The sequence below is a fragment of the Blennius ocellaris genome (assembly GCF_963422515.1).
Source record: "Blennius ocellaris genome assembly, chromosome: 16".
NCBI classification, from domain to species: domain Eukaryota; kingdom Metazoa; phylum Chordata; class Actinopteri; order Blenniiformes; family Blenniidae; genus Blennius; species Blennius ocellaris.
The window spans coordinates 15,756,516-15,783,666 of NC_137665.1; the positions used below are offsets into that span (position 1 = coordinate 15,756,516).

The 27,151-nt window shown below is 44.9% G+C and overlaps 4 protein-coding genes across 5 annotated transcripts; 2 read left to right on the plus strand and 2 right to left on the minus strand.

Moving 5' to 3' along the window:
• Positions 1 to 634: 634 nt before the first annotated feature.
• On the minus strand, positions 635 to 3,954 carry tmub2 (transmembrane and ubiquitin-like domain containing 2). The gene is made up of 3 exons (XM_080510845.1): positions 3,857 to 3,954; positions 1,578 to 2,212; positions 635 to 1,458 (listed from the first exon to the last, which is right to left on the minus strand). The coding sequence occupies exons 2-3, from the start codon at positions 2,195 to 2,197 to the stop codon at positions 1,083 to 1,085; spliced, it is 996 nt and encodes a 331-aa protein (XP_080366971.1). The 5' UTR covers positions 2,198 to 2,212; positions 3,857 to 3,954; the 3' UTR covers positions 635 to 1,082.
• LOC308141767 (uncharacterized protein) lies at positions 3,427 to 6,777 on the plus strand (the record flags this gene model as incomplete). The annotated part of the gene is made up of 7 exons (XM_080511980.1): positions 3,427 to 3,431; positions 4,753 to 4,850; positions 5,006 to 5,163; positions 5,258 to 5,344; positions 5,471 to 5,655; positions 5,783 to 5,911; positions 6,537 to 6,777. 7 exons carry the CDS (start codon positions 3,427 to 3,429, stop codon positions 6,775 to 6,777), a joined length of 903 nt encoding a protein of 300 aa, XP_080368106.1.
• Positions 6,778 to 8,341: 1,564 nt separating this feature from the next.
• Positions 8,342 to 13,356, minus strand: asb16 (ankyrin repeat and SOCS box containing 16). Of its 2 annotated transcripts, none has more exons than XM_080512068.1 (7): positions 13,225 to 13,356; positions 12,755 to 13,122; positions 12,411 to 12,678; positions 9,948 to 10,356; positions 9,766 to 9,849; positions 8,775 to 8,885; positions 8,342 to 8,690 (listed from the first exon to the last, which is right to left on the minus strand). In XM_080512068.1, exons 2-7 carry the CDS (start codon positions 13,089 to 13,091, stop codon positions 8,505 to 8,507), a joined length of 1,395 nt encoding a protein of 464 aa, XP_080368194.1. In that variant the 5' UTR covers positions 13,092 to 13,122; positions 13,225 to 13,356; the 3' UTR covers positions 8,342 to 8,504. The 2 variants fall into 2 exon arrangements, with proteins under 2 accessions (XP_080368194.1, XP_080368195.1); XM_080512069.1 differs by having other exon boundaries at positions 8,343 to 8,690; positions 12,755 to 13,118; positions 13,225 to 13,352.
• Positions 13,357 to 15,191: 1,835 nt separating this feature from the next.
• hrob (homologous recombination factor with OB-fold) lies at positions 15,192 to 26,041 on the plus strand (the record flags this gene model as incomplete). The annotated part of the gene is made up of 10 exons (XM_080511981.1): positions 15,192 to 15,203; positions 15,358 to 15,408; positions 15,553 to 16,476; positions 16,596 to 16,679; positions 18,034 to 18,168; positions 20,519 to 20,630; positions 24,068 to 24,150; positions 24,226 to 24,351; positions 24,448 to 24,634; positions 25,986 to 26,041. 10 exons carry the CDS (start codon positions 15,192 to 15,194, stop codon positions 26,039 to 26,041), a joined length of 1,770 nt encoding a protein of 589 aa, XP_080368107.1.
• Between the last annotated feature and the right edge of the window lie 1,110 nt (positions 26,042 to 27,151).

Sequence of the window (27,151 nt, forward strand, 5' to 3'; positions counted from 1 at the left end):
GTTTTGTGATTCAGGCTTAATAAAACGGTCAAATTCAAACCTGAAATAAGCTTTACAGCATCATAAGGCCGTTTCTGGCCCTTTAGCTCTGGTTGAGTGGCTCTCAGGACAATCCACAATCAAATAAAATGTACTCTTATTGGCTTTATTACATTTAAAATGTTCAAATATTTCACGTTATTAGCCAATGTGACATTGTTATTCTCGTTAATAAACAAAAACAAGTTATTCATCATATGTAATGGGATACTGAGAAAAAGCAGAGCAGCAATGGCTCATAAAAATGGTTTAAAAAGCTTCTTTTTTTTTTAATCGACATGATTTTTATTGAGCAACATTCAAGACAACTTCAGTAGTTGTGGCCCTTTGAGAAATGTAGTTTCCCACCTGTGAAAAAATAACCTGCTGCATTTGAATGATTTAGATGATTGAAGTTAACTCTTGAAATCCTGACATCGTTTCCTCACTTCTCACATTGAAAGGTAGAATGAAATGGATTGATTTTCTATCTCGTCTTTCAGAGGAAACAAATTTAAATGAGCTTTATTCACACCAGAATGATATTTGCCTCTTGAACGCAGTTAAACTGAAAGTAGACCGACACATGAAACCCATTTGCTTTAAAATGCTTTTATTTTGAACCCGGAAGCAGTCCAGTACGGTTCATCTCATTCTTTCTATCATTTCTGTACATAAAATAGACAACATATTTACAACATTTATCTTTAAAAAAAAACAGCAAATTTCCAGGGCTGATTGTTTAAAGTAGCCTATCCATACACAGCGACAGTCTTACAGGTGAACAGTTGCGTTTTCTTACAGAGAAGTTGAAATATGAGTCAAAGTGGCGGAGCACAGCAGCAAGTGGTTCCACGTAGGGTTTTTTTTTTTGGGGGGGGGGGGCGATCCTCATTTTTGTGCTTTTTGAAAAAGGAGAAACGCAGAGGAAAGCATGGCCGACCACAATGAGCAGATGAGATCGAGCTGTCGGATTGAGAGAATTTTTTTTTACTCTATTTAACTCTACGGAACGCCAGCGCTGCCCGGTTGGTACCGGCGTCTGCGCCTTTTTTTTTTTTTTTTCAGCGGCTGTGCATCCCGAATATCAGGAAGCTGAAGAACACAGTGACTCCCACCAGGGAGATGGTCGCGGGCGCCGTGAAGAACTGCCGGTAGTTGATGCGGAAGTACCACACCACCGCCAGGATCACCACGAACACGGGCACCACCATGCTGCTGGTGCTGATGGCCATGCCGGCCGCCCTGAACCCTCCGGGCGCCACAGCGGTGGGCGGCGCCCCCTCCTCGGGGCCGTCCTCCTGCAGGGTCTGGGACACGTGGCAGTGGATCACACTGTTGTCTGTGATGTTCAGCGACTGCAGCGTCCTCTTGGGGTCCTGCAGCAGCTGGCCCTGGAAGATTAACTTAATCTGTTGCTCCCGGCCTGAGAAACATTTACTGGAGAGAGAAGAGATTAGACCGGTAGATTAAGTGCAGGGAAGGATGCTTAAAGAAAGAAGAAGACATCATAATTAACTTATAGTTTGGTGTTAGTAGCTTGTTGGTTGTTACCAAACCTTTTCAGCGCTGCCACTGTGTCCCGTTGCTCCACGACGGCCAACTCCTCAGTGTCGTTTAAAAACTTGAGGCGTACAGAGATGGGCGTGGCGGTGCTGATGGTGGGGGGGCCGGTGCTGGGCTTTAAAACCTCTTTTGCTTTCTCCAACTCCTCGTCATCTTCCTCGTCGTCGTCGAGGTCTTCCTCCTCTCCGTCGGATGCCCGCGCCCTCTGGGCCGGGGGCTGTTTGCTCTGAATGTCCAGCAGCAGATCTGTCCAAACCCCCTCTGCTCCCTCCCCCGCCCCCTCGCTCTCCCCTCTCTCCGCCGTGGTCTCTCCTCCTCCTCCTCCGCCGCCGCCGCCGTCATCCGGCTTGTTCTCCTGCGACGGCGGGGTGGCCTGCTGCTCGGGCGCATCAGTGGCGGCGGGCGCGCCGCCATAGCTGTCGTGGCCACCCAGTCCAATCAGGGAGGCGTGAGCGCCCACAGTGAGGATGGTGCCCAGGATGTGGTCGCCGCGCTCAGCCACGTGGGTGGAGAGCCAGGCCAGGACGAGCGCCAGGACCAGGAGCAGGACGCCGCCCGCCGCCGTCACATCGTCCTCCATCCCGTCCAGCATGGTCAGTGCACACACCGCCATCTCTGTCCTCCAAACCTGGACATATGTCACAAAGTGATTGTTATCAAAACAAACAGGATGCACGTCGTGACAGACGGATTGAACAGACACAAATCATGTTCATTCATGCTCTGGATGCTATTCACACTCTGGAGCCGACGCCCACTTGGACATTACTGTCACCTACTTTACTGCTTGTATTGATCACAAATCTGATCATTACTGCGACACTATCACATGTTCACCTGACACCAGGCGTCACATACGTTATGCTGTGAATAATAGACACAAGTTGTCAAAAGATCTTTAAATATAAGCAACTAGAAAGTATTTTCCAAAGGAATTCATGACCAATAATCATCAACAGTTTTGGTATTCTTTTGGTTAAGTGTCAGATGAAAGCAAAGCCTTTCCTAAAAACTAAGATGTGGTCTAATAGGATGTATTTTATCATAATGTGCAATCATCTTTCAAATGATATTCTTCTTACTGTTGTGTGTGGAAAAAAACAGTATAAACTTACACAATGTGGCAGAGTCTAACACCATTTACAGCTTGATAATGCATGTCACGTTGTTCGTATCAACATCCAATGCCCATTGATGGCAACACAAGACAGAAGCGCTGTTGTACAAGACACGCTTTGACCGTGTAGATTGTAAGATGCAAAGTTGTAAAATGCAAGCTGAATCGCAGCTTATTATGTACACGAGTCGACGTGATTGGGCAAGAATAGAATGTCATAAGCGTGCGCCACACGTTCACGACAAAGGAACCAGTAAAACATGAACGGAGCCCTCGCCATTTATGTGTTTGGAGAGAAATCTTTGATCCTGTCTGACAGTGTGGCATAGGACCACCGATTTAGAGCCAAGACCAATGATTCTCTCACAGTTATCTTTCATATGGGCCAACGAACATCGCCCAGTGTGCAGCGGCCATTGGTCTTGGGATGTTCTGGCTTTAATCTTGACTCTGCCATTTAAAGTCTTGTCTCGGGTAAAACGAGAGAGTCCTTTTATTAGTTGTGTCATACAATACCAATTCATTTTCAAGAAGATGCTGAAGATTATGGCCACAACTCATCAATCTATTTAACAACATGTCAAAGAGTTTAGTTTGTCACAGCCCACGCAGCAGTAACTATAAGATAATAACTGAATAAAAGCACTTTGCACGTCATTTATAGCCTTTTACACATGATTATCAGCAGGATTTAACAAGATTAGCTCCATGACAGCAGTGGCAAGATGGGGTGAAAGGTTAAGATGATAAATATAGTTAGTAAAAGGTCAATATTTACACATGACATGACAGCTTTTAGTGTCATTCAGGAGAATTAACATAAAGGTCTGCAGGAGCTAACAGCTGTGAAGCTAACTTCAAACATCCGGCTTTTCCAGAGCCGTGTCAGCCCTGTTTGCTGCTGTCATGTTTCTGAACCTCGATATTGGAGTCTTCTTCTATACTTTATGAGTTCGGGGAAAAACCATAACCTCTAGTACGTTTCACTTCTTAAATCAAGGCTAATGTTAACGATGCTAACTTAGCTCGGCAGCTAGCTGACCTTCGGGTTGTTTACGGATAATCTTCGGTTTGTTTTTGTCTTAAAAATGTCTCGGGGCTGAACACAGACATCATGCCAATGTCTCGAATGTGTTTTATTACGAGTGAGCGTACCTGCCGGGTGTGAAGTCAGACCATGTTTGAAGAGGAGGCTCGATGCTCGTCAGTAAGAGAGAGAGAAAAAAACCACTCAGACAAAATAAACACAGGAGGGCGTGACGTAATCACGTAAGGAGCGCTTGTTTCGGGGACGGGTCACGCCGCCTTCACTGTCAGACGTGAGAACATATTTTACACATAAAAAACGACTCACAACAAACGATGATTCCTGAAAACTCCGGCCACAGTGGAGGAGAAGTACTTGTGCGATTTCTTCCAGAATTTATTTACACAATGTAAAAGTAACTGTAAAAAGACTGAAAAAGAGGGGGGAGTTTATTTGTGATTGTGGCTGGGGGCGTGGCCTAATCTGTATATCACGTCCCTGTGTGGCCTAATTTATCTCATTGAGGCAGCTGCAGCAGAAGTAGGAACTATTAGAATTTGAGTTCTACCCATTGATTGAATTTGAAATCACAGCTGGAAATATGAAGTTGATGGAGTTAATGTGCGTGAATCATTTATCCTTAGATTTCTGTGCTGGAAAAGCTGCGAGGACTCGACCCTGATGTGTGCAATTTGGTGAGGTGGAACCAAGTCTTCCACGACGGGTCCTACACTTGTCTGGAGTTCGAATCTTTGGATAAAAGTCTCTATGACTTTATGAAGGAGACAGGGTTCCAGCCTCTCCCTCTCAAGGATATCAGACCAATCCTCAAACAGGTGTTTTCAGATTAATTCTTCTCCACATTAATAAACTACATCAAAGGTGATGCTAATGGAATATTGCTCACATGATAAAATGTTATGACACAATCTGTTTTCAGGCGATGTCAGCAGTGTACCACCTGAACGGTCTGGATATTGTTCATGGCGACTTGAAGCTTGAGAACGTCATGTTTGTGAACCAGAGAGAGCAGCCTAACAAAGTCAAGGTCATCGACTTTGGACTGGCACACGAACTGTCAAACGCCAGACAGGGCATTTGTATCCAGAGTCTACCATACCGGTGCGCTACTGTTCTACTAGTGGTGAACTAATCATGAACAACATTTCATAGAGTCATTGAAGTTGTTGTTGAGTGACTTAGATGTACTGTCAATAATGTAGAGATAGTGTTGGGGGATGGTGCGGATCTCATATTGTTGTTTTGATTTCCATCAGGGCTCCTGAGATCATCCTTGAGTGCCCCTACACCACAGCTGAAGTACATCGTGGAGACCCAGGGACTGCCACCAGACACACTGCTGGACCAGGGATCCCTGACCGATTATGATTTCACAAAGGACACCTGTTCTGACCAGAGCTCCTGGAGGCTGAAGGTACATCACATTTTCAGTCCCATGGTGAATCTTGTGCATGAGAATTGCTCGATTTATTCCTGACATTTGGTTTGTCCGCTTGCTGTCTTTTCAGACTGTGGAAGAGTTCTTCAAGCAAAATGCATCTCAGTTCAAAGAGAACAAGAACAGAGTATTAAGCTCCCTGGATGACATTCTGCATGTAAGTGTCCTTTACGTTTAAATATGAAACCTTGAAGGTGAAGCTGTCTCTGCAGCATGCACACAGTGTTGCTGCGTGGCACTGAAGCTACAAACTGACCTTTACTGTTGTTGCTTGACTTTCCAGCTGAGAGAAATCAGCACGGCAGACCAACAGGCCTATGACGACCAAAACAGCGATGTCCACATGTTTGTGGACATGCTCATGGGGATGCTTCATCTTGATCCTGAACAGCGGTTGACTCCACTTCAGGTGTTGCAGCATCCGTTCATCAGCATGAGTCACCTCTCAACGGACCGTCCCTGTTCCGAGTCAGTAAATCCTGCCACCTTGGAGCAGTTGGTGTTTTCAGTAACTTGAATACATTGATGTAAATATACATTTTCTCTTCCCATGGAAGAAGAATCTGGCTAACATCAGGATTCCTTTGTCTTTCAGTGCCTCATCCAGACTAAAGACAATGGACGTCTGCGGTGGCGTTAATAGAGGAGCTGCCCAGCCTGTAAAACAGAACAGGGCTTCGGATCAAGGGGAACGAGCAAGAATGGAGCAGCTCAGGAACCAGAGGTATGCTCACCTGCAGGCTTTTCTCAAATAACTATTATACAGCGCAAAAGTTTAATTCTTTTATAGCTTTCTTCAAACTGTTAAACTTTCATATAGTGGATGTTTAAAGCCTTTTCATTTTCTGTTACCTCTGCTGACAAAAGTTGGGACGGAAGGTCATGTTTTTGTCTGTGTGTATTTATGTATTAATTGCTTGTATGTATTTTACCAACTTTCTGCAGAAATTATTAACTGTTAATTAGATTTTTGGATCTTAAAGGCTAAACTTGTATGAATAAATCTCCCAAAACTGCAAAAAACTGCCCCATGTGTGGTAGTAGCACCTCATGGAGGAGATTCAAAGGAGGTCAGTGTTGCCATGGAGACGCTCCCTGCTAAGTGTTTCACACAGTGATTTTGCTATATGACAGGCTAGTTAGCATTGATATGAGCTAACATTCTAGTGATGCCAACTCGGTTACCAAAGAAATGTGGTGTTGGCGAAGGTCTGCACTCTACTGAGTGCCGTTCTTGTTCTTCCTCTTGTATCTTATGAGCCTTGAAAACCCAATAGACCATTTCTCATGATATTTGAATTCTTCAAGAGATCTGCACTTTATTTGACTCACTCCTTGTCAAATAATAGGAAAACCTGTGCAGATCAGTGGACGTCTTGCAGCAGTCAGTCTGGGAGCAGGTTTACTTCACACCAGGATGAAGAACTGAGATTAACTCTGCAAAGAATGAGGAAGTCAGCAGACGACTTCGCACCTGAACCTGCCAGGAAGAGGCGACACATCTTGATGCAGCCACCATCGTCCTCTGAGTGCCGGACCATACTGCACCAGAGGAAAATGACTGAAGACACTGGCAGTCATGACAGGTAATAGAAGAGCGTCAGATAGAGCAAAGTTCATGGCAGCAGTTAAAAAAGACTTTGCTATGTTGCCTCTGGGGAACCTGCCATTTATTAGAACTAAACCCCAATAATGTATTTTTTCAGTTCAAAAGAGAGAATTCAATCATTTTGACTTGTTGGGTCATTTTGAACTCTGCTTCTGTTACATTTTACTTCCTTTACTATTTATGAACTTACAGGAAGCGCAGTGCAGATCAGCGGGTGTCCTGCAGCAGCCAGTCTGGTAGCAGGGTTACTTTACTACAGGATGATGACCTGAGATGGACTCTGCTAAGAAATCGGAAGTTATCAGATAACGTAACACCCGAACCTGGCAGGAAGAGGAAGCGTATTGTTATATCAGACAATAAAGACTGAACACACCTCCGCCTGGACTTTTGTATATGTCTATATTTTTCAATGTTTGAAATGAATCAATTAAAAAGACTTGGGTAAGAAAGTAAAGAAATGGTTGCTGAGCTCCAGGCACAAGTTGAAAAGTCGTCCTACAAGCTTCTTCAAGAAGTGGGGACAAGATAGAGTTGGACTTGATGTTTCAGTGTCTCTATGAGCAGCGTGAATCAGCAGCTTTTGCTTCACTTGCTCCAGATCTCCCTCCCCTGTCCAGTAATGACTGTGAGACGATGCAGGAAAGTCTCAAGGTTCTTAGACTCTTCCACCTCCAGTGAAGATGGACTGGCTGTTTCGATCCAGAGCTTCATAGACGCACACTTAAAACAGGAGCCGTCTCGGTGCAACAGACTGAACACAGGCAGTATTTCAGAAGCCAGTTTAAGTAGCAGCAGCTCCATTTCACTGCAGTTTAAAGTAGCGAGACGCCAGACCTCATTTGGACGGTCAATCTTTGAAAAAGGCGGCCAAAAAAAATTGAAAATCAAATCGAAGCATGAATTTGAAAAAAACTAAAATGGTCGTTTTTTTTCTAAGCCAAATCGGCCAGCCCTCATCTTGGTGTCAAATTCATCGCAAAGCCAAATTGAAAAATGATTATGTGGATGCATTCCTTAGGAAGGCAATGGGTACTTTCACCACAATTTACAGAGGTGGTATGATTTTATCTGGCAGATTTAAGCGTTTTGCTTAAATATGTGTTAAGGTTAAACAATTTGTCTTGAAATGCCCCAGAGCCTTGACTCTGCAAACTCTAATCTGGACCAGTTAAATCACAGCCTCCAATGGGATCTCATTCTGTCCCATCACATATTTGATGATAGTTATTCTGCCAGACAGTTTATCATGGTGCACCCATTGAAGAATATTAAGAAAATGTAGGACATTACACACAATCAGAAATATTTAGTTTTTCCTGTTTAATATTTTAACCATGAAAACGTTAGTGTCATCGTCTGAATTTGAAGACAAATCAGTCTGATCAGAACATGGATTTGGACTTTTTAGAATTGAAGCCACAATAAGATTAATGTTGATGCCATTTGTTTTTTCACATTATTCGTGCTTTGTTTTCTGCTGTTGGAGGCAGAGCTTTCTATCCGCCCTTCACTTTTAAAGGGTTTTATGTGTATACATATATATGAATGATCAGTCAGTAAAATTGCGTGACATGTTTAATTCATGGTTTTGGATCCTCTGGATCACAGTTCAAGTATTTCAAGTTGACAAAGCAAGTGTCAGTTTAAGGATTCTGAGATAAACCCAAGACGAGGATTGTGAGGAGGCTCCCTGCTGGATGCAGCGTCAGTGCAGTGTTCCGTCATTACACAGCAGCAGGTAGTCCCTCACCGAGCCGGGAATGTCCAGTTTGCTGACGGCGGCGTGACAGCGGCCTCCTAAGTGCACACGTAAGGCACAGCGGCACAGGTGCTGCAGGGAGCGAAGCTGAGCCCTCCGCCGACGCACCAAGTGGAAAAAGGCCCGGTGCTCCTGCAGCGGAGGGAGGGAGGGAGGGACAACACCGACGTCACAGGCGAAGGAGAGGCGGCGTCCAGCACCACCGAGGGGACTCACCTCGTGCGGCTCAGCAGGCAGAGAGTCCAGCCACTCGCAGGGAGGGACGGACGTGTACGAGTTCAGCATCACCTCCAGAGTGGCAGGAGAGAGGACACACTGCTTCAGCATCTGCAGAGGACACAGTCTGACATGAATGCATCCGCCTCATGCTGGATTCAGACAAGACATGAATTTAAAAAAAACATGTTTTCACTTCACATTTATCTGAATTCTGGCTAGAAAGATAACATTAGACTCCCTGACTGTTTCAACGTCTCCTAAAAACAAAACATTATGTTATTGCATTTAATCGCCAGAGGCGTTCTTTGTAAATTGGGCACCTTATGTGTGTTTAATGGGAACTTGGTTTTATTTCACAAACCTCCATAGAAACATTGATGTTGTAACGAATAACCCAAAAAAGTAGAACAAATACAAACAATCACAAGGGGGTTGACTCCCGATACAAGAAAGGTACTGTATATTAGATGACGTGACTTACTTGTTCACAAAACTGCCTCAACTCAGAAGGTAGATGTTGCCACAAAGTGCAACAAACGACTTTATCTATGTAAGCAAAATGCTTATTATTATAAAAGAATATTTTGACCAAAGTATATGTTCGTGAGCACTTCTCCTTTGCGGAGCTTATCCGTCCATAAGACAGCTGGCATTTCAACATGCTGATTGTACAGCAGGATTATTGCACAGGTGTGTTTGTGTACGGATGACAAAGTTGTATTGTTATTATGGGAAGACTCAACAATCAAACTACCAGGTCCCAGGAGCATACACACTGGGAGTTGTGACACTCTGGAGGAATCATTGTTGTTATTGTCCATCTACAGCGATAGCAGCTTTACAACATTGGTTCTAAATGTTTCATGTTGAAGCTCAGTGGACTTTGGATGTTTTTTTCCCCCTTTTTCCATATTACTATTCCTCATTATGTGTCGTATCCAGACTGTTGTGTAACCTCAGTGTTCTTCTAAGAGGTCTCTTCACAAACCTTCGGTGAAACGTTGGCGGATCCGTGGTTCAGCAGCGATCGGGCTATCTCTTCAGGCTGCTGATCCGGGTAATCCTCCACCACCTTTGATTCCAAGCAGAAGGAGATTTATTTTCTATGTCTGTACCCAAGAAGAAAAATACATAGGGATCGATTAAAGATTATATGACTCTGTCTCCTACCTGCAGCAGGCAGTCCATGGGCGTGTATCCTGCACAGTTCTCAGCCTGGGCCTTGGCTCCGTGCTGCAGGAGGATTTCCACGATGCGGTGGCAGCAGTTGGAGCAGGCGTTGTGCAGCGGGGTGTGCTGCTTCCTCCCGGCCGTCTGGGGGTTGGCCCCCGCCTCCAGCAGCATCTGGACCACGCGCAGGTAACGTCCGGCCTCGGATGGCCTCTCCGCCCCGGAGCACGTGGCGTTCAGCGGGGTCTCGCCCTCTCGGTTGGTGGCCAGGACATCCGCCCCGTGGCGGAGGAAGAGCGCCACGTGCTCCTCCAGGCCCCGCCGGGCGGCCACGTGCAGGGGCGTCAGCCTGGACTCCTCGGTCCTCACATTGACCTCTGCACCCCCGTCTAAAAGCAGCTGAGCACAGCTTAGGGAGGATAAAGCAGAGAATTGGACTTTTGTGTGAATATTACTGAAGATATATAGTCAGTTATGTTGGCTTTACGTTTCAAGGTAAGCAAATTCATGGCTGCAAGACTGAATGTTAATATGAAAAACGAGGAGTTTGATCAAGCAATGCCTTGTGAAATTACTGTGAAATGTCTATTCAGTTTCTCTGTTTTCACAAAGATCGCCACAACTATTCATTGTGACTTGCATGGTAGACGTCTCGATTTTGTTTTATAAATGCCTCAACTGGGATATGAACGCGGGTCCCAAACAGTCAAAGTCAAGACTTAACCTGATGTAAAGACAGTCAAAAAGAACCATCAGAAACTGTGATTATGGCTGCTGCTGTGTATTATATAGTATATACTTACATAAAAGTGGCATTTAACTTGAAGTAAAATCTAACAAATAGCCACAACACACTAAAATAACAGCAGTAACTGTTCTGTGATGTGTGTTCGATTCAACGTAAAGAATTCGTCGACATGATAGAGACGAGCTGCAGAAGCTCAAACTGAGCATGTGAATAGAGAAACATGGTTGCTGCACAAACTGCTGAATTCTGGTTTGAAGTCCAGTGAGGGTGAAACTGTGTTATTGATGTCAGGGGCCAGAGCAGTATGGCCAGAGTGGCTGGACACAACAGAAAGGCTGCTACAAGAAAAAAAAACACCTGCTAAAAACTTACAGAAACTGAGGTGGCGGCTCACACGGGCTCATCTAAACTGGACAAAAGAAGATTCGGGGGAAAATGTGACCTGGTCTAATGAGCCTGCTGCCACATCCTGAAGGTCGTGGAAACAACTAGTTCAGACTGGTATGATGGCGTAACGAAGGAGTCCAACCGATTGCACATTTTCATCTGCTTCCAACAGAATGTGCCGGTAAATCATAATGTCACCAAGCTCCCAACATCTGAAATGACTTCCTTGAACACATCGCATTCGCTGGATTGAAACAACCTGCACAGACGACACATGTCAACCGGTACACGGTGGAACGGGAGATTCTGACACATCTGCAGCTACTTTGTGAAGCTGTCATGTCAACATGGAGTAAAATCTGTGAGGAAATGTCACGGCCCGGAGACTGAATGTTATATTTCACTGGAGCATACTCTGAGGTGATTTGCTGCTCCGTACGTTTGCTGATGGCGGCTTTTAAAAGTCTCTGACATGGACAGAAACATCCAAATTGTTTCTCTCATCTCCTTTCAAACATTCTAACACAAGGGTTTGCAACCTTGTATCACCAAAAGAGCCGTTTTTTGTGATTTTTTTTTTTTTGCCCACCAAATCAAATTTAACTGGCACCACAAAAACACCACTTAACCTTTAGAATGAGGCAAACACAACTCTTAAAGTTTCACATGTAATTATGAGGAACATAAACTGTTGCATTTGTGAAGTTAAAATATAAGATGGTAAACACTTCATTCCATATTCAATTAAATTCAACTTCGTTTCTATTGTGCTGAATATAAAAAAGTCATTTCGGGGCACTTTTGAAGAGAAAAGCCAACAATTTCCAGCTTTTTATTAACCTGAATTTATCGGTTTCAACCTACTTTTTAGATAATTTTGACAGTTTTGCTGTTTTGACCATTTTGGCTCCGAGTCATTTTAGTTGAGTTTATTTTTACAGCTTTTTGAGCATTTTTTCCCTCCATTTCTTGTGGTTTTTAGCAATTCTCTCTCCATTTCTGTGCTTTTTTAAAACGCCCTTTTTAGCCAAATGTTAAAAGTCCTTTTGAGAATGACTGTGTGCATAATTAAAATGAAAAAAAAATCAAATGTTTATAATTTTGAGAAAGGTTAAAGGAGCCACGACAGAAGGGCCAAAAGAGCCACGTGTGGGTCTGAATGTTTCAGCAGGTTTTTTTTTTTCTTTTTTCAATTGTTTCAATCTTCTCACAGACCTTGCAAATTGTCTTGTAAGTTTAAAAATTATATAGTATGGTAGAAAAAAAAAAAAGCTTGTGCACATGATGAATATTGCATTGAAAGTGGAGACTAAGTAGTGTGAACTCACTGGGAGGACTGTGCGGAGGTGCAGAGGTGTAGCGGAGCGCAGCCGTCTGCAGCCAGCAGGTCGGGCTGGGCTCCGTGGGCGAGCAGCAGCTGGACGCACACAGAGTGGCCGCCCACGCAGGCGTCGTGGAGGGCCGTGTTTCCTCCGGGGTCGGCGTTGACCTCGGCCCCACGGAACAGCAGCTCCTCCACACAGCCGGCGTGGCCCCGGCCTGCAGCCAGGCGCAGGGCCGACGTCTGCTTCACCTTGGAGCTCAGCGTCCACATGCCTGGCAGAGAGAAGATGGCACGGTGTTCACAATCTGGAGCATCCATTTGAGATGATCGATGAGATACTGGTCGTACCCATCTCTGGGGTCCACACCATCTCCTCCTGCACGGTCTCCATCAGGGCGTTGACCATGCCGGGGTCCCTCAGCACTGTGTACACTCCTCTCATATCCCCACACATGAAGGTGTTGTGGATGGTCGTGTCCCTGCACCGGACCTGGGGCGGAGGGGCCCGGACCTCCTGGAGCCGCTGCCGCCGTGGCGGAGGCCTTGGGGCCCGAGGCAGCGGGGCCCGAGTCATGGCCCTCCTGTGTGCCAGAGCTCGGCGGGCATCCTCCCACTCCTGAAGCTCCTGCTCCAGTCTGAGAGCTCGTAGCGACGTAGAGGTGAATACAAATGTCTCCTTGGACATGGCTCAGAGAAAATGATTTCACGCCATCTGACTTACAAGGAGAAAGCAAGACAGTAACCTAACCAGTGCTTCGGAGGCAACACTGTGCTCTACTGCTTACTGAAAATGTCAACCTGCAGATTTTTTTACTCACCGTCAAGTGGATCCTTGAGACAAAGGAATCCGAAAGGCTTTTGAAATGAAACTTTCGTGTGGAGACTTGAACATTAAATGACGTCTGTTTGTGAGCAGCGTGTCACAAGATTGTTGCTCAAACTCTCGTTTAGGTCTTCTGTGGTTATTAATAGATCAGAATGCAAGCTGATACTTGTCTCATGCACAGTGGCCACTAGATGGCAGTACTGACCCTGTTTTGAGACTCGTGACAGTCAAACAGAGCAGAGAAGAAAGAAATGGCAACCACGTTTAGGAATCTTACCTGATAATGCAAATAACATTAACACACACAATATATTTGGGTTGAATAAACATTTTATATTATGACATAATAGTACTCAAAGAGATTTTACTGAAATCCAGTCAAACATGATCAGATTTTGGCAGTTTATTCAGTCAGACATAATGAGATCCATCTGATTTTTTTGATATATAAATGAAAAATAATGACGTTTATCCATCTAGCTGAAAGGTTTCCTTCAATTTGTCTTCAAATATTTTTTTACATAATTAGAATGCTACAACTAATTTTCAAGTAGTTTTTTTTAACAACAAATTTTCTTGATATTTTGAGGTTTCCTTAGAATTTTGATTTAGATTCTTCCCACAGTCCAAAAACATGTACATGAGGTTTATATGTGACCCTAAATTGTACTTAGGTGTGAATGTGTGTGCGTGTGCGTGTGCGTGTGCGTGTGCGTGTGCGTGTGCGTGTGTGGTTGACTTTCTGTGTTTGTCCTGTTATGCACTGTCCTGCCCTTGCCCATAGTTAGCAGGGATTGGCTCTAGCGCTCTGTGACCCTGAACAGGACTAAGTGGTATGCGAGAAGGATGGATAAGATTCAAATGAGTTGAAGCCTGTGTTAAAGTAAAAGGTAACATTTCCTCTCTGATTACATTGTATATTTGGGAAAAACATTATGTCCTAAAATACCATTTTACCACTGAATTTAGAAGTTAAACCATTTTCACTAAAAGAAAACTTCCTTAAATGTCAGAATCTGCTGATTCAATATCTGTGCTCATTTCCATTTTATGAACATTGTGTCATGATGCAATTGAATGTAATTGTGTCACGTAGGATGAGATGTTGATCTGCTTTTGAGTGATCATTTTAAACTGGGTAGTTTGAACAACATTTATTTGTATATCAATCATTCCTTCAACAGATATTGTGTTGAATTATAGTCCCTGACTTTGTTTACTTGAGCTGTTGGTTGTGATCTTGAGAGCAGCTCTCTCTTGTGGAGTTGCGCAGTAATTTATTGGTTTGTACTATTCTCTCACAGTAATAACACTCTGTTTATGTGACATTTCTGTGCACAATTTGCATATTTATGGCTGTGCATGCATGGATTTCCTTCCACAGTCCACAAACTTGCATTTTGGTTGCATAATACTGGAGGAGTGACTGTGAGTTTGTGTGGTTGTGTCTTTTGACGGATAACTGAATCTCTCTAGAATGGATTTTCCATGTTAGGGCAGTTCGATTTTCGATAAAGTGACAAACTCTGTTCCTGTATTTCTATTTAACTCATAATATTCTGTAATAATAAAGTTTTCTGACGTAAACTGATACTTTAAGACATTTTACATAACTTAATTTTGTGTTTGCGCTCAATAAAAAAGAAAAGATAAAGTCATTTAGCTGATAATGAAAAAAGGGACCAAAATACGGAATCATCTTGCCGATCAGGAACAAACGAGGAGTGAATCATCTCGCTCCTATGCAACACTCTTTGCATAAATACTCGTGACGTCAAGACGTCGTGTTTGAACGTGACGGCGGGGCACCCAAGCACAAACTTTTCAACCACCTTCGAGGCTAATGGCAGTTTGTTGGTTTGTCCGCAAGTTCTAGTTAAAATCCGGCGCTAAATGACAGTTTGTTTCTCGGTAAGTTCTGTTTTGACAGTCCGAACGGATGAAACGTCGCGACATCTCATGACTGCGATGGTGAGTGAGGCTTCAAAACGTCAACAAACTGAGCTAATCGAGCTAGCATAGCCTCACAGATCACGACACGTTTTTTTTCCCCATCTTTATTTTAAGTTTATTAAACATCTGGACTGTTTACATCTCGTTATTGTGTTGTGATCTCTTGTTACAGACGTGTAAATTAAGCGGCCTGTTCAGCATTGGGGAAGACTTTGATGATGAGGTGACTGAAACACCTGAATTCACTTGGTACTCAACTGTTTAGTGCTGCTATACTATAACACGATGATCTCTCTCTCTTTCTCTCTCTTTCTCTCTTTCTCTCTCTCTCTCTCTCTGTGTCTTGTCTCTTTCTGTCCCCCCTCAGGATCTTCTGGGAACAGACTGGGATTCTTGCTCAGCATCTGGACCAGTCCATGTGGCAGCTGCTGTGTCACCTTGCCCCCTGCGTCCTTCCTCAGTGTCTCACCAGGAGCCGGAGAAATCTGGCGCCCAGCCGGCCAGAGAGCGGTCGGCCTCACCGTTTAATGGCCCGGTGTCAAGGAGCAGCACGCACGCTGCCGCTGGACAAAGCGCTCCGGGTTTGAGACAGCTCTCCTCTTCTTCCTCACACCCACGGCCCCCCGCGTTGAATCGCTTGGCGCCGCAGCAGAGACACACAGCCGTGCATGTGCCGCCGGCGCCCTGCGCGCCTCAGGACGATTTTGATGACTGGGATGTTGACCTGGCAGATCTGGATGAGTGCGAGGGCCAATTGGGCCCGCCGCCTCCGCGTCCTTCCCCGGCTGCAGCCGTGCCCATGGCCCAGCCTTCGTCTTCTGCCAAAACGCTGCGGGCTTCATCCTGCAGAGGCATTCAGACGCCGCCCAGTCGGCCCCCGTGCAACGCCGCCTCGTCCAGTCATCGTCTACCTCCCCGGGCGTTCTCTGCTCCTCAGGTGCAATCTCCAAATCCCCGCCCCCCTCTCCCAGCCCGCCCTGGCTTCACTGCCGCTTCACCCTCCCCCAGCAACGTTTCCAGGACGGTCCACCGGCCTGAGGAGCCACACAAACCCTGGATTACTCCTCGACCCTCCCCTCACACCCGTAGCCTCTTTGAGACGGTCTCTCCAGCCGCACCCTCCCGCTCCCCCACCCTCAGCCCTCACCCGCTTCACACGCCAGTCCTCACCAACCGTCTGGTCCAGCTGGTGTCCGCCTCCAGTAAGCTTCCCCGGAAGAGGCCTCGCTCCGACCCCCGTCAGCCCCGCGCACGGCGGTTCCCCGGTCCCGCCGGGCTGCTGCCACATCAGGTTTGCTTTCTCATCTCTTTTTACCTTTTGAAATGAAAGTACAAGGACTGAAGTTGACAACGTGTATGAAATCTGCCTCGTTGTGGAATCCTGTTATGAGCTAAATCTTCTCTTCTCAGCCTGAGGATCAAAACTTGGACCAGATCGTGGTTTCAGCTCCTCAGACTCCGGCTCACGGGGCGATGGCTCGACTGCCAAGTCAGGTAGATAAAACACATAACCCCGACAGAAGGGGCTGATGAGCTGCGGGAATTTCATTTGAAAATGGCATATGGATTTCACAAGGAATTTGAAAACGGACCCATTGGGTATTTGTATGTGTGTATTTCACAACGTACAGCTGGAAAATAGGATGAAATTCTCATGGGATGAATTCTAAGTCACTTTCTCAATCCTGTTTTCTCATCTTTATCTTTTTACGAGTGTAGTTTATATCAGGAAAGCAATGTTTTTAGTAACCGTTACTAACTTATCAACAGTTCAGATAGAAAGTTGAATTAACCATATGAGGTTTGGTGACTCTTTCAGTGCTTGGATCCTTTAGATTCTTTGCCAGTTTGATCCTCCTCTTCAGCACAAAGACAAAATGAATACAATTAGGAGAACCACTGAGAGGTGAACGGAGTTAACTCGCCCGGCTGCGCCTTACGGGAAAAAGCAATGAACCAAGGCCCAATAAGGTTCTCTTATCTAAATGGACATGCTCACCTGAGTGCAGGTGGAAAGTGTTGGCAAGCCATTTAAATAAGAATCGTGTTGCTTCTAACAGGGAGACACTCTTGATGGAAGTGCATTAGCGATCACAGTGTGGGGGTCAAAATTAGATTCACATATGTTACGTAAACGGAGCATCCCGCAGACTTTTCTATTGCATTTAATTCAAAAAGTTCTGTTTTCATGTTGGAGAATGGGCGTGTCCACTTGTGCTTGGCTTCACTGTAATGCTTCGTCAAGCCAGAGATCAGAGAGGGAGACTCTGCTGTAAACTTTGATCTATTCTTTTTCTTTTCTGCACACGTCCGCAGGCATGAACTTGTTTTCTGATCTTGATCAGTTGAGATGTTGTTTTTTTTTCTCCCGGTCTGCTCTTTGATGGACCCGCACCAGGATACACACTACTCACAAAAAGTTGGCGGATATTTGGCTTTTGGGTGAAACTGATGGAAAGGGTGCCAGGTCGTTGAGGTTCTGGTTTACAGAGTTAAGAGTTTCAACATGGCCACACGGCTCATTCCAGATGTTTTCCATGGATTCAGGTCTGTTGAGAGTGCAGGCCACTATATTTTGAGGTCCTCTGGCCTCCAGCAGCCACTTCCTCCATGTACTGGAGCGCCGTCGTCCGTGAAGGTCAAGTTAACTTGAACTATAAAGCTTAAGGTGAATTTTAGGTTAATCCTGAAATTCCAAACTTGTTGTGAGTGTGTATATATATATATATATATATATATATATATATATATCCAAGAGGAAGCAGTCTATTTCCATGTATTCCCTGTACATGTTCTTCAAGAATATTGTCTTTAGGATAAACGGTCAACAACAGATTTGTTGTTTCAGACTTCCAGCTCCCAGTCCGAGGAGGAAGACTTCAGCGGCGGACCCTGGGCAGCGATGAAGGCCGAAATGGGGCTGGATGAGAGGAACCCGTCGTGCTTCCTGCACTCCTACAGCGTGGTCATGGTGCTCCGCAAGGCGAGTACTCGTCATGACAACAACCGTCTTTTACCTCCGTGTGTGTCGCTGCTATTCAGGTCGAGCAACCTTTTTTTTTTTTTAAAAAGAAAAAAAAAGATTAACCGTCAAATGAGGCCGTGTTGCTGCTGGAGGTCTGTTAGCATAATGAGGACGAATGACGGATCTGCACCGGAGGTGTTTGGTGATTATAAACACCGCGATCGCTCATCAATCACGCTAATGGAGACTGCGCCGCTGTTCCGCTCTCTCTGCGTGCAACTGAACCGGAGGCGGGCTCCACGGTGGCGCTTTGAGTGGCAGCCGGTTCCACTCTGCTTTCTGCTGCGTCTCCTCCACCACGAGTGTTTTTAAAAATCCCCCGTCTGCATGAGGAGGTGACACACACACACACACACACACACAGCCGGGCGATCCATACATGAGCGTGATGACATGTTGGAACACTTCCACTCTCTGTATCGGAGTCAAAGACACAATTAACCGATGAATCCTGGGGATAACTGAAGAGGGAAAATGTCTCGCCAGGCTCCAAGTCTTGGGGGTCTAATTCTCTTTACCTGAGTCAGCAAAACAGCGGGTTTGGTTTGTGACTCCTAAAGTCTCACTGCTCGATAGAGCCCAACCCATATGGATTTTATGGGGCCCGCTTCCTATTTTGGGGAATAAAAAACTCCCATAACTGATATATGCCGATTAAGTTGTTGTTTTTTTTGGGATCAATTAAATCCTATGTAAAAATGGTGATTAGAATGGTGTGCGGTCAGTGTGGCAGCAGCAATTAACGCGTGAATGGAGAACTGGCAGATTCAAAGTTTGTAAACGGTTCCGAATATTTTCCTCGCCAGGGAAGGTTTTAAGCCTCAAAGTTGCAATATTGCCTTCCTTTACTCCACACCTAATGTGAGATCTTGTCACGACTTGCTCCTGCTACATGCAAGCTTACACTTACAGGCATGTTTGGTGAAGCTACGCTATCCTAACTTTAGTTTGTGTGACACGACAAGGCTCGTCATGGGAAACGTAATGAGTTGCTGAGGTAAATCATTCGGTTTAGTAAATGCACCGTCGGGTTTTCACTCTTCACCACTTCACTCTGCTGTGAGGTGACTGGAGTGAGACATGAATGGAGTCGGCACATCCTCTACTGCAGTGTTTTTCCACCTTTTACATTTCTTGCATTCAAAATGTCCCGCAACACACTACCTATGAAAATACTTCCAAAATGACATATTTGTGCTTTATACAGCACATTCAGTGACCAGATTTAGTTTGAAATAACATAATAAAATAAGAGTTCAATGAAAAATTGTGCAAAACTATGTTAATAGTGTAAAAAAAACAAACAGAAAAATAGTCTGAATTTTTCCTTTTCAAATATTTATCGATCCATGTTACTGTCACAAGACTGTTCACTCATTTTATTGTCTTACATTAACAGGGTCAGCACTAACGTGCTCCCTACTGCCACCTGCTGGCAAGGAAGGGTGTGTAAATGTCTTGATCAACCCACACATTTCAGGCATAGACACTGAACAATATCAAATCACTTCCAGTGACTTTTTTTTTTTTTTACCAATTTATTGAAATTGGACAATTTTTCACGGCACATCAAACAATGTGTAAATGGAACACTGGTTGAAAACCACTGCTTTGGTGGATACTTCACACAAGGATATCAGGAAAACTGATGAATTGTTCCCTGATAAGCTATACAGTAACCAGTCGGGGCCTGCTCTTTAATACTTTCATTTAAACTTGCTTGCTCTTTTCAGCTCCTGATATCTGTAGAACAGCTGGGAACACTGAACATTATCGCTCTATTTGAGCCCCACTCATGCACGCTTTGTTCCAACGTCACACATGACACTGGGAAGTTTTTGACCTTTGGAAGGCCCAAAGCAGTAAATGTCAACACAGTACATAAATCCAGGCCATCCTGGACCGCTGCACTTTTTAAAATCTCAGTAAAAGTAACTGCTCTATATAATTTATTCAGCAAGGGAACACCCTGGTGGAGCTGGAGGCGAGGATACATGGCAACTCGGTGATGGAGCGGTGAAAGTTGGCCGCTTTATTGCTTGCGAAGTCGCATTAAAGCATTAATGTTGCACTTTGTGAATGGTGCGGCTGTTTGACCTCGCTGTTAAATATCAGGATGCACACATTTCAGATTTTCCTGCAGCTTCAAGCAGCCAAACGAAGCATTATCATTTTCTTTTTTGATATATATATTTGACTGATTCAGAACAATCAAATCGGGTTGTATGTGGCTGCTGAGCTGAGTTAGTTTCTTGTGATGTATATACGGGATGCTAATACCCACGTGTTGTTTTTTTTCTTGTTTTAGGCCGCTCTGAAACAGCTGGCAAGAAATAAAGTGCCCAACATGGCCGTGCTTCTGAAGAGCATCATCCACACGCAGGCTGATGCCAAGGCTGTGTTTAAAGACCCGACAGGTAGTGGACACACACTTACACGCGCACGGGAAAATGTGTTGGGGCTTATGAAGTGAAGCTGGTTAAAGGCCACAGGCTCCCCGTGAAATGTGGTGGAAGGGAGAGATAAAAAAAAAAAAAGAGTGTGTTGAGGAGAAGAGAGGATGCTCGCCTCACATTTGACATTTTCCCAGGAAGCCCTCGCCTGATTGAGCTGCACACGGGACGAGAGCTCAGCCACTGTACCACGCTTGATTACACACACACACACACACACACACACACACACACACACACACACACACACACATCTGTCCCGCAGTCTGCGGCAGGGAGCCACTTTGCCTCCTCGCCCCTTCCCCTCGGGTCGGATCCACCTCTAAGCGGAGCTTGGTTGCCATGGCCACCAGAGAGCAGCGCTGCTCATCAACGTTCCCGGGTGGATGTTGTGCTCGATGGCCGACTGAAGTGCTTATTAACGATTCAGTTGCAGTAGATTGGCGCCAGGAGTAGGCGGGTATTAAGTGCTTCTGACACCACGAGGAATCCCCCCCCCCCCCCCCCCCCCCCCCCAGACGGTTTCTGCCCGCAGTCGCAAATCTATCGATCTCTGCAAATAAACAGATTCAATTTCTAAACAAACTTACTGCTACTTTTTTTTTTTAATGGGAAGTAGTTCACGAGAAAAAATCCGGTGTAATGCAGAGAGAAAAAAACACTTTTTTGTTTAGTTTTTTTCCCCCCAAATCCCTCCCACCCTGGTCTACCACCCACACGAGAGCATTTATCAGTGTACAACAGTCACAAACATATCAATGAGGCTACTTTTTAAATTGGCTGGGGTTCCAAGAAGCAGATTCGACATCTCACCTTGATCTGTGGAGACACTTTTCTTGGTTAATCGTGTTTTATTTTTTAGTTGCTCACGAGTAAAGACTGAGACAAAACATGGGAAGAAGGCGATGACGTGCTTTTTAGCTGAAGCTGCGTGATTGTCGGTAGAAACGTAGGTCCAGTCGGAGGCCGAGCTGTATCAATCAAATGTCTCTTTGTCCAGTTATTTACAGAAAAGCACTGTTAAATCCTCCAGGTTTACTTTATTTGAATGTGAGTCAAACTGGATGTTTAGAGATGCTTGTATCTAATTTCTTCTGGAAACTTTAATCGTCATATTTGAATTACACATTTTAACATATTGGTTAAAGTTGTATAAAAAAATTTTCCCGGTTTCAAATCCGAGCTGTCAGACACACATCATGATTATTGGCATTGTAGTTTATTACCCATTTCAATACAGTTTTTTTTGTCTTTTAATATCTAAAGCCCTGTTTTCACATCGGTTTCAAGTGAAAACGCAGAACTTTCATCTCTTTCAATGCGTTTTGGGTTTCTGTGTACACAACTATGCTCAAAGTCACTGAAAATGAAATGTTTGAAAACGGTTCCCAAGGTGGAACTTTTTGAAACTGCTCAGTGTCTGTGGAAACGAGGGGAACACAAGTAGATTGACAATAACAGCAATGGTGGCCTCCAGAGTGTCATGACTCCCAGTTCATATTCTCCTGGGACTGAGTTGACAGTAGTCCATGATAACAATCCAACTTGGTAATCTGTCCATACGAATGTCCGTGTGCTCGACATACATGTTTATAGCGTATTGTTCTCTGTGCATGTGTGTGCGTGTGTGGTTCTATTACACAAACTGCACCCACGAGTTGCCAAAAACGTTTTCAGTATTGTCATTTTCTGACCTTGCTTTCTAAACATTGCGGTGTAAACGTGAAACGCAAACGCAAACATGATGAAGCGTTGCATTAATGGGGCCTGGATGTATCTATATCTACAGGAAAATGGCACATTATCCATTTGTTTCCAACAGTTCCACGATTTGCCCAACTCACAATGACACCCGTAGCAGTGTTGTGATCCGGACTTCTAGAAAGGAAGCAAATTGAAAACCAACGGCAGAGCTGGCCTCGGCTGGTTAAATATTACTAACAACCCCCCCCTTTTAATAAAAATAACAACCTTTGAGTTCTAGTGTTTTTGTTCAGTGTCACATTTTGTTAGAAACACGAAACAAAAAAAATGCCAGTTTTTCTCTCAAGAGCGGATTCATGCTTTGTTTTTGTCATTTGTGAACAAACGCACACCTGCATGCATGCATGATGTGCTGCAGAGTGACGGCCAAGGTCGTCAGCGACGGTGCCAATGAAGAGGCTCGCTTATGCACAAACTTAATGGAAAAGATAAAATGTTCTGAACTGTTGTCAAGTGGCTGAGGAAATTCTGTTTTCTAAAAGATCTTTCCGTGTAAAGACTCAACTTTCCCTCCATTCGTATCAAAATGAATAGATGGGACCACGGCAAATGTACCGTTTGGGTTGCACTTATTAACAAACACACGAAGCCAGTTGTTATACATGAAGCCGCCTCGCTGCTTTTTGAAGCTAAAATGTCTGAAGACGACGATAAAGTGTCCCCTGGAAGGAGTGACCATTACGAAGGGTGGACTCCTGCTCCAGGATTTCTCCACTTGTTCGTCTCTCCCGCTTCAGAAAACATGAGAAAAAGCATCATCTGTATCTGCAGATCTGAAGCTACTGCCAGCTTCAGGGGAAACCACCTTCACTTCACTCAGCAGCCAGGAAGCAAAACGCAGGATTAAGTTTGACTCGAGGCTTTGCCACTTTTTATTTGCTGCTTTTACCTCCGGTTCATGTCTGGTGAAACACACTTTAGTCTGCGCTGAGCTTCAGCTGCTCTCTATACCTCGTTCACTCACTCGCGCTGTAAACAAAGCTGCTTGTGGAGCAACTTTGTCTTTGGACGAGCTTCAATAGCGACGTGTGACGAGGATTATTGCTTTCTTTTGTAAAATAGTATCGTTTATTTTTGTGACCGGCCTCGTTTGATCTAATCATTTTACTCGGAGTGTAAAATATAGCGGATTTTAGCCAATATTCACATAATCATTGGAACTGTGTGTTTATACTGCACGGCTTTAGATTAAATTTAGTGGATAAAAATGGTGCTTAAATGTCACTTTCAGTCATATTTAGCTTTCTTCATTGAGCCATTTCAGGCTTTCAAATTCTACTTTGTTTCTCGTCCATTATGGATTGGGGTGTCTGTTATTTTCTAAAGTGATGGATGAATGGGTTTGTCTTTAAAAGCATCTGAATTGTGCCACAACTGTCGAGATGTGGACTTTTTCACGGATGAACAGATGGATTCTTCATCGATCCCGAGGGTGCTTAAAGCAACAAGGAAATATGCACATTTATGAAGTCACTGTGTAACCTTTGCAGCTCTCGGCCAGACCGGCCGTGTGTTTTCTGATCCTCTCACGGATTCATTTCAGCTCAACTTTGGAGCTTCAGACTTTGGAGCTTCGGAGTCTCTTTGTTTTTAATCGGATGAATAAATGTGCCGCCTGCTTTCGTTTTCCTGGCAAGGAGAGATCCAGGGAACGGTGCACCGGCGTCTCCTAGAAGACAGAGTGGAGGAGCTGAAGGTCGGCGCCGTGCTGCTCCTCAAACAGGTACACCCTCACCCTCACACTTACCCAGCTCCACCCGAGGATCTACGGTGTGTTCATTTGCTTTGCGTGCGGCAGGTGGGCGTGTTTTCCCCCTCCCATCGTAATCACTACCTGAACGTGACTCCCAACAACCTGCTGAGGATCTACGCCCCCGACGGAGCAAGCTGCTCCTCCTCCTCTTGGCTCCCCCCGCTGGTCCTGGTGAGCGCGACGGTAGCAGGAGATACAACAGATATTAAATCCTCCACCCCGAACCCCGCTGTCAGCCCGTCGTCTGATGTTTTCGTCCCTGTGCAGGAGCCCGTGTCGCTGTCGCCCGCTCGGCCCCCCGGCGTCCCCCGGCGGCTGGTGTCTCAGATGCAGCTGCTGTTGGACGAGGACGATGACGAGGGGAGAGAAGGGCAGAGGCGCACGGAGAGAATGGAAAACCCCGCAGTGGCCTCCTGCAGCCGAGGCCCCCCGCAGCACTCGGAGTGGGATGCAGGTGGGGGTCCGTGTTTGAAATAATACACAGAGATGAATTGCAGCCACATCTGGAGCCTAATGTTTAAAACTTGGTGTTAACATGCGACCGCAATCTCCATGTTATTCCAACTGGAACAATATGGCGGTTTCTGGTTGCATTGTTCAACTGCAACTAATGAACTTTACCTTTTTTTTATTATTTTTTATTAAACGGTTTCCTTTTTATTTATTATCCAATTAGTGTGATGGAAAGAAGAAGAAAAAAATGTCACTGCATATAATTCACTGGCAGAACCTGGTGTCACATTTTAAAATTACATTATTTGATCAGCAGCCAGCTCATTAGTATTTATCCACCGAGGTGAAACAAGAGCGAGACACAGGCCAAGTTTAGGAAGCTTTACTAAATAGTTTAAGCATCATTACCCGAAGTAATCGTTCCCAATCTTTTTTTCCCCTGAAGTCCCTGGGATGAGAAACCTTGCCATTACAATGAATCCAAACACTGGAGAATATTCTTGACCCCACATTCTGAGCTTAAGGTTTTTAACATCAAGAATAAACGCTTACAGAGGCTTAAAACTGTGAAGTTGGTTTAGAGTTCTACTAAAGTCTGAAGATATCCTGAAGAGCCTCTCCACGTCTCGGCCTCAAAGGATTTATTGACGGGCCGCAAAGTCTCTGTCCACATGTTAAAAGCTCCATGCTGCAGCTTAACTGGATGCATATTTATTCATACGTGTGGGCAGCTGAAGCGCAGGTGTAGCGGGAGATTTTCTTCTTACCTCAGAGGCAAGGTTAGCGGGTCGATCTCCATTTACTTCCGTTCCATGAGTTTACTTGTCCTTGGGCAGTTTGCTAAACGAGGGGTTGCTCCCAGTCGAGGGCATGCACTTTGCATGGCGGCTTAAAGTGCGGGTGAATTGGTTAATGAGACAAACGGCGAAGGAAAGTCCACTTCATGATTTACTGCTGCTTCAGTGCAGCTCCTTGAATGATCGTTGGTATTTTCCAGGATAATGTCAGCATGGCTGTAAATCAGCTGCAGCTCAGCAACAAGTAGAAAGTAGGACAACGAGCTTAAGTACGGAAGTGAAGCGACCACAAAACGGCTGCTGGACCTGAATCCGACAGAGACGATGTGGAAGGAGCTCAGGGAGCCGCTCGCATCAGATTTCCTCTGAATCGGGCTGAAGCAGTTCTAGAGGGACAAAAATGAGAGAAAAACCTCCTGGATATTGAACTTGAGCGGCAGATTGAGGGATGCTGAATAAGTTCTATCTTAAGTAGAGAATTCTTAAAGCTTTTCACATATATTTAACCTCTATTTCAGATTAAAACTGTTAATTTTCCATTTGCCTGTTGTGCAGATGACGACCTGGACGAACTGCTTGGAGAGCTCCAAGAGGAATCCTACAGCCTCTGATGTCGAGCTTACATCAAACTTTCACCTTTTCCTTCTGACCATCCAACTATGGAAACTGCAAGAAAAACATGTTGAATAAAGTGCCAGCCAAGTTGGAGTCTCGCTTCCTCAACGCTCGCCTCGTCTCGTGGTCATTTGTTGTCGCAGTTACGCCTCAGCGATGAATAATGTGCCACTCAGAACCAACACGTGCTCATTAATTAGACATTCAGCCTTGTTTGATATCATCTTGGTGTCGCTCTGATGACTTGTTTGTGTGTTAAAATCACTCTTTTATTCTTCTCCAGTGTCGTTTCTCTCATCAACCTTGAAACAATCGCAACGCACAGCATCGATTCGCTAATTATGCAAAGCGGGAACAAGGGGCGGCTCCATTGTGTTGCAGTTTTCCTCCCTGGTCGCCATTTCCAGTCACATCCGAGCCGGGGGGGGGGGGATTTGGTGCAGTGGATGAACTTGCTCAGCCTGTGAGTGTGTACCTGTGCAGGGATTGCGAAGGAGAAATGTTTACCCAGCCCTGGTGTGCATCGGGGTAGAGTTTCTCTCCGACTAACAGCCTCCTTTGGAGGCTTTCCCAGCAGGGGTTCATCCTTAGATCCACACTCCTCCACAAGCCCGGCCTCACGGGAACAGATTCAGGTTAATCCTCAGAGTCTTTGTCGGTGTCGTCGGGATGCTGCAGTAGCAGCTTCTGCTCTCAGCTGGATAGAAACTAAAACATTCAGTAAAAGTGTGTTTGGACAGTTTCACTTCCTCGGTTTGCTATGAAGCCGCTTAAATCCTCCAATCTTACACTGTCCAAAGATCAAAGTTCACAAAGGTGTTTTGAAAGCTAGAAAAATGTTTGAACTGTCACCTTGTCAGTGTGTTAAAATCAAGGAGTGTAGGTGCAATGAAACGTTTATTCTCTTATCGATGTAAAAGTGCTAACATGCTAAAATCAGCACAACGGCCTAATAAGCAATCACATGAATAATAATTTCTACCCCCCCCCCCCAAATGAGCTTTGGGTGGAGCTCATTTATAATACAGCTGGTCAAGATGACAGCCTTTAATGAAAGGCTCATTCTATTTAGTTTACAATTCTGGCCCTATTTTACTCCATTAACA